Source organism: Poecilia latipinna, unplaced genomic scaffold (assembly GCF_001443285.1).
Source record: "Poecilia latipinna isolate Pla-1442-1.1 unplaced genomic scaffold, P_latipinna-1.0 Scaffold462, whole genome shotgun sequence".
NCBI classification, from domain to species: domain Eukaryota; kingdom Metazoa; phylum Chordata; class Actinopteri; order Cyprinodontiformes; family Poeciliidae; genus Poecilia; species Poecilia latipinna.
The window spans coordinates 334,099-340,511 of NW_015113078.1; the positions used below are offsets into that span (position 1 = coordinate 334,099).

Consider the following 6,413-nt stretch of genomic DNA (forward strand, 5'->3'; position numbering starts at 1 on the left):
CACACACACACACACACATTTTTTATATTGTTTACATAATTTTTTTATCGTTTTTAAATTAGTACATTCATGTTCAATAAATCTGAGTATGTATTGCAATTAAGTTTGTTTTTCAGATTAAAAGTTGAAAATAATAACCAATAAGCAGATATTAATATTAAACAGACTTTTTATTCAGGCCACATTTTTATATGAAAACATTTTTATTGGTCTGATGTTTTATTCTAATCTTAAATTATTTGTAATAAAAGTAACAGAAGTGAAGGCTTGAAAACATCAATGTGTGAAATTAATATAATAATTATTTTAGTAATGTGATTAGACAAAAAATGATCTTCAATAATATTCTAACCTATTGAATAAGATTTTTAACTTTTTACATTTAATATTTCATATATTTCTCATATGTTTTATATTAGTTCTTCATTCATAGTGTAGATTAAGATTGTTTGTGTAAAATTTTAAAATAAAACTCACATGAACTGACAGAGCCAGTTGCTGAAGTGTAAATATTGTTTGGTGAGTTGATTGATTATTGGTTGTGCTGCTCTGGGCGTTTCTCTCTCTGACTCTTTAAGGGAAGCAGATCTGAGCTCAGTTAGGAGCCGTAATGCCTTTCCTGACTTCCTGCTGGCTGTACATGTTTCCATATTCAACCCTTTGTTGTTAGTAAAGACACACAGATATTTGTGATTTAGTTCCTCTAGTTTATCTTGTCAGCATGTAGCATTTCTCTGTGATCAGTTTTTCAACTCAGTCGTCTTCATGTTTGCATTACAAACAAAATTAAGAATGAAAATTAATTCCACTCATGTCTTATATTTTACTCTGAGTGCATTTTTAGACACAGACATGCTGAGCTACTTTTTCTTCTTCATCCTCCTGGTCCTGTATGTCCTGATTATCGGCTCCAACGTCCTGCTGATCGTGGTGATCTGTGTGAACCGGAGCTTACATGAACCCATGTTCCTGTTCCTCTGCAGCCTGTTTGTGAACGAACTGTACGGTAGTTTGGGTTTGTTCCCCTTCCTGCTGGTCCAGATCCTCTCTGATGTTCACATCATTCCTGCTCCTCTTTGTCTCCTGCAGATTTTCTTTCTTTATACTTATGGAAGTGTAGAGTTTGCTAACTTGGCCGTCATGTCTTATGACCGATACGTAGCGATCTGCCGTCCTCTGCAGTATAACTCCCTGATGACTGCACAGAGGATAGTTTTCCTGGTGTCCATCATATGGCTGCCTCCTCTTTTCTGCGTTGGTTTCACCGTATTCCTGAGCTCCTCTCTGCAGCTCTGTGGGAACGTCATCAATAAGGTTTACTGTGACAATCACTCCATCATCAAGCTGGCCTGTAACGACCCCACAGCCAACAACATCTATGAACTTATCATGGCTTTCCTCACAGTCTGTGTTCCTGTTTCTGTGATCCTCTACACCTACCTGAGGATCCTTCAGGTGTGTTTCTCTGGGTCCAAACAGACCCGGCAGAAAGCCGTCAGCACCTGCACCCCCCACCTGGCTTCTGTAATCAACTTCTCCTTCGGTGTTTCCTTTGAAATATTGCAGAGCAGATTTAACATGGACACGGTTCCCGGCTTGCTCAGAACAATATTTCCATTGTATTATCTCACCTGCCAGCCGCTCTTCAACCCGGTTCTGTACGGCCTGAATATGTCCAGAATACGCAGCATGTGTAAAAAGCTGCTTCTGAGAAAGATGTAGCTGTTTGTTTTAGACTTTTTAGACCACTGGATCCTGATCAGAAGCTCAAACCACCTCCAGTTGTTGATGTGGAAGAGCAGCAGCTCTAATCCAAGTTTCACCAAATGATGGAGCCGGTAGAAAATACGGTACAGTAACTTTTAATGCTGTTTAAGATTTGTTAACGTAGGTGTGAGTGGAGGACACACACAAATCTCACACCTGCAGAGCAGCAGAGGAAGTCAGGCTGTGTTGGACAGTTATTGGTCCATGTTTATGCAAAAAGTATTTTTGTCTCTGTAAGATTTCACATGATATCCTTACTATGAGTCAAACTGATTCAGGGCTTTTTGGGACTCATTTTCTTTGAGTCTCACAGAAGATGATCAGTAAGAAAGTAGAAAAAAACATTTAAAATATTAAATTTTAGAAAGCTGACGGAGCTCAATACTATGTGCAATCAGTTCAGTGATAACATTTAATAAACCTGAAATACATTTAATAATCAGATTCTGCAGATATTTTAGCAGTTTTGTAGGGATTATTCTCAATAACTATGCATATGATGTGAAGTTTTGGATCAGTTAGAGAGATGTTAAAGAAATGTTTGGTATTTTATTTTAATGCTCTGCAGCTGAAGACAGAAAAGTCTGAAATCTGACTGTTGAAGATTTTGTTTTTGCAAGTATTTCAATGAAATATAAATGTTACACATAATCCCCTGAAACGATTTTTAAGCGTTTTATCTTTTTATCTTTTTTTTTCTTTTTGTTCTTTCACCATAAAATCAAAGAAATTTCATTTCTGACTCTTTGTTTCTTCATAGTCTCTTTGTTGAATTTTGTGAGCTGGGTCTCAAAAACAATGAATAAATATATTTATTTTTTATTGATATTGTAAAGTGTATGAGGTAAATTGTCATCAAGTCAGCCCATCAAAGCAAAAGTTAAAAAGTGCATAAAAACAGACAACATACATACAAATGGGCATGAATCTTAAAAATGTTGTGTATTGGTGGTGGTAACCATGGTGACTGCTTTGGGTAATTTTCAGGTTGCTACTTGTTTCACTTAACTTGAGGTAAAGGTTAATAGTAACGACTCTGTTATTATGGCATTTGACACTGTAATAACAGTTAATGACATCTTAATAACTATTATTTACTAGTTCTACTTGTTCCACTTTACTTGATGCATTAAATCATTTTACAGTGTAATAAAACTTAATAAAATCTTTTTTATTGGTCCTACTTGTTCCACTTTATTTCAGGTAGGGGAAATATTAATGAATTTGTTGTTAAACTTTTGAAAGTGTAATAAAACTTAATGACTTCTGTAACTAGTCGAATATTTAAGGGAAAATATTAATCACACAATTATAATGAGCTTATAACTGTCACAGTACTGTAGTACCCAAAGATATATAACATTTAAAATTTTGATAATGATTATTCTTGGTTAAAGTCAAATTAATGTCAGGTTGTCATAACAAAGACATGTTGAATAAAGTCGACTTTGAATTAAAAGTGTCATTATTTACAAAATGACACTTTATGACAACAGTCATAAATATTCATGAAGGCTTATTCATGTTCATGGCAGGTGTTACGTTTATGACACCCTTCAAATAAAGTGGTACCAGCTGGGGTCAAAGTTCGCCTACGGCCGTTTACACTGATTAACGCTTATTCAAAAAGAATCAAATTTTTCCAGAAAAACATTTTTACTGTTAAGTAAATCCTGAAAAATTGTAGGGACTCTTTTGTTGTGCTTTTGGCTCTTAGGAAAATGTAATTTGCAGGTCCTAATTCTATTAGAACCAGGAATTTATTAATGTTTCTATTAGAAACCTGGCATCAGTATTATGCTCAGAGAGGAAGTCATTACCTATCAATCAATAGCTAAAGATTATAGATCAATCAAGTTTATTTGTATTGCAATTTTAGCAAAAAGGCAGTTCAAAGTGTTTTACATGATAAAATCATATAAATACAAAGCAATAGAAACGCCATGCAGTCAACAGTTGAGGAAACCAGTAAGCATTACATTTTGCCATCATTACACATCAAAATGTTGATTAATTATGTTTTGACAGCAACTTTACCAGGTGTGTTTAGTCTAGATTTTAAAGTACTTCGTGTTTCGACTGTTTTTCAGTTTTCTGGGAGTTTGTTCCAGATTTGTGGAGCACAGAGGCTGAAAGCTGTTTCTCCATGTTTGTGTCATAATGAGGGGACTGTGAGGTGGTGAGGACAAACGCCCAGGTTATGGTGATGATGATGAATTTACTGATGAATGTTGCTCTAAACAGTCCAGTCTGGCAGCACGGCACGAACAATAGCACACAGCTAATAACCGGCAGCAACTGACAAGTTGGTGACTGAATGTGGGAGCTAAGGCTAACCAGGACTTCATACAGTACGACTGGAGAGCTGGGCGGAAGACGTCCAACGACAAGGACCCGACAAGAGACAACAGGTGGGACTAAATACACTGGGAGGGTAATCAGGGAATTAGACACAGCTGGGATCAATCAACGGGGAAGATGCAGAAACAACAGGACAGAAACTGAACACAGAAAAACTTTAAAATAAATACACAGGAACGCGGATCATGACAGTTTGGTTCTGGTTCTGATGCAGAGCAGACCAGTAAAAGTCCAGGAAAGGATCTAATTAGCAGATCCAGGTTATGTGACGTGGTGGTAAATAATTATTAAGGGATTAATCTGTAAATGTACATAAAGAATCAAATTAAATTATTACTTTTAAAATATAAAGATCTCAGGGTTTGATGTTACTCTGAAGGCTGACTGTGCTCCAGTCACAGTGGAGACAGACCTGCAGTCTCAGCTGAATATAAACGTGTTCACTTCAGTTTTTTCCTAAACAAACGTTTCCACATTTTACGTATTTTAGACAGTTTCAGGCCGTACATCACAGGACTGAACAACGGCTGACATGTTATATAGTACAATGACAACAACACTCTGATCATATTAGGAACGCTGCTCATGTTAAACCTGCTCTGCAGCACCTCAAAGCAAATACCAAAGGAGAAGTTAATGAGCGAGGCCAGGTGGGGGCTGCAGGTGCTGACGGCTTTCTGCCGGGTCTGTTTGGACCCAGAGAAACAAACCTTCAGGATCCTCATGTAGGTGTAGAGGATTATCCCTACTGAACCAAAAACACAGAAAGCAGTGCTAATAAGGCCATAAATGTTATTGACTGTAACGTCAGAGCAGGCCAGTTTCACTATAGAGTAGTTGTCACAGTACATTTTGTTAATGACATTTCCACAGAGCTGCAGAGAGAAGCTCAAAGATGTTGTACAAGAAACTGTCAGGAAGGCAGCTATCCAGGCTGCTGCAATAAAAACTGCAACTTTCTTCAAGGTCATCAAAGAATGATAGTTCAGAGGATGACAGATGGCCAGATATCGGTCATAAGACATGATGGCTAAGTTAAAAAACTCTATGCCTGCATATGTGTAAAGACAAAAGATCTGCAGGAAACACAGAGGAGCAGGAATGATGTGAACATCAGAGAGGATCTGAACCAACAGGAAAGGGAACAAACCCAAACTACCGAACAGTTCGTTCACAAACAGGCTGCAGAGGAACAGGAACATGGGTTCATGTAAGCTCCGGGTCACACAGATCACCACGATCAGCAGGACGTTGGAGCCGATAATCAGGACATACAGAGACAGAACAAACATAAACAATAAGTATTTAAACTGCTTGGTGTCAAAATAAGCAGCAAGAGTGAAAAATGGAACCTGTGTAGAATTCAGCATGATTTTCCTTATTTTTCATGAAATATAAAATATAAGTACAGTGAGTCGTAGATTAAATCCTCATTCTTGGAGATTTTACCCAAAAAACATAATTGATATTCATCAGTGTTTGGCAGAAGAATCAACATAAACATCTAAAATAAAATTCATGACATTATTTCACAGACACAATGATCTCCACTGAACTGAGCACTAAACCTTCCTCTGCTGCTCTTTAACCTTTCAGTGACCTACGACATCATCAGGATGATGTCATCATCAAATGGACGCTTCTGTTTCCGGTTGCTATGGTTGTCAGCAGAGCAGGGGCGGATCTACTGGGGTGGCAACCCTGTAGATCCGCCCCCCCAGCTGGGAAAAAAGTAGCCCGGCTGGGGTGGAACTGTAGCTGCCACCCAGCTGGCGACTATGAATTCAATCAATTGTTATGGCAAATCGGACATTAAGCGCATGAATCTCTTTTTTCCGATAACATTGAATGCGACACAATGTAACCTGACACGCACTGCTGAGTGGCGGGAAATGCGAGAGAAGGACAGAGCGCGAGGCAGCAGCATTGATGGATAAATATTACAGGACTTGGACATTATGTGATTTATCGTAAGTCACACATGCGCCATTGCTGTCCATTGAGTCAGGAATATCGGTGGTCAGGAAAATACTACAATCACGCAAAGAATAAGAACAACGGACGCAATGTTTAGCTGTTAATTAAACCATAGATAATGGTAATAAGGGCTTCAGATTTCACAGGTGAGGAAAACGTTACCATTGACCAAGTCAGCAGTGGGTCAGTTATACTAGCCTAACTGTTAGCCTGGTATTGACTTTGATAAGCTTAGCATGTGCTGCGCAGTTCGGTGTGTTTTGGTTCTGTTAGCACTAAACAGGTCAACCCGCCCACCACGTCATCAG

At 38.1% G+C, this 6,413-nt stretch overlaps 2 protein-coding genes across 3 annotated transcripts; one reads left to right on the forward strand and one right to left on the reverse strand.

The window, feature by feature from the left end:
- Positions 1–575: 575 nt before the first annotated feature.
- LOC106951484 (olfactory receptor 11A1-like) lies at positions 576–2,111 on the forward strand. Its single transcript, XM_015039055.1, has one exon. It carries the CDS (start codon positions 766–768, stop codon positions 1,720–1,722), a length of 957 nt encoding a protein of 318 aa, XP_014894541.1. The 5' UTR covers positions 576–765; the 3' UTR covers positions 1,723–2,111.
- A 205-nt stretch (positions 2,112–2,316) lies between these two features.
- LOC106951485 (olfactory receptor 11A1-like) lies at positions 2,317–5,562 on the reverse strand. 2 transcript variants are annotated; one of them, XM_015039058.1, is made up of 2 exons: positions 4,603–5,562; positions 2,317–2,335 (listed from the first exon to the last, which is right to left on the reverse strand). In XM_015039058.1, exons 1-2 carry the CDS (start codon positions 5,496–5,498, stop codon positions 2,317–2,319), a joined length of 915 nt encoding a protein of 304 aa, XP_014894544.1. In that variant the 5' UTR covers positions 5,499–5,562. The 2 variants fall into 2 exon arrangements, with proteins under 2 accessions (XP_014894544.1, XP_014894543.1); XM_015039057.1 differs by lacking the exon at positions 2,317–2,335 and having other exon boundaries at positions 4,411–5,562.
- Positions 5,563–6,413: the final 851 nt, after the last annotated feature.

What these genes read in the sequence shown, in the direction of transcription:
- LOC106951484 (XM_015039055.1), top strand. Translation starts at nt 766, where the DNA reads ATGTTTGCATTACAAACAAAATTAAGAATGAAAATTAATTCCACTCAT.
- LOC106951485 (XM_015039057.1), bottom strand. Translation starts at nt 5,498, where the DNA reads ATGCTGAATTCTACACAGGTTCCATTTTTCACTCTTGCTGCTTATTTT.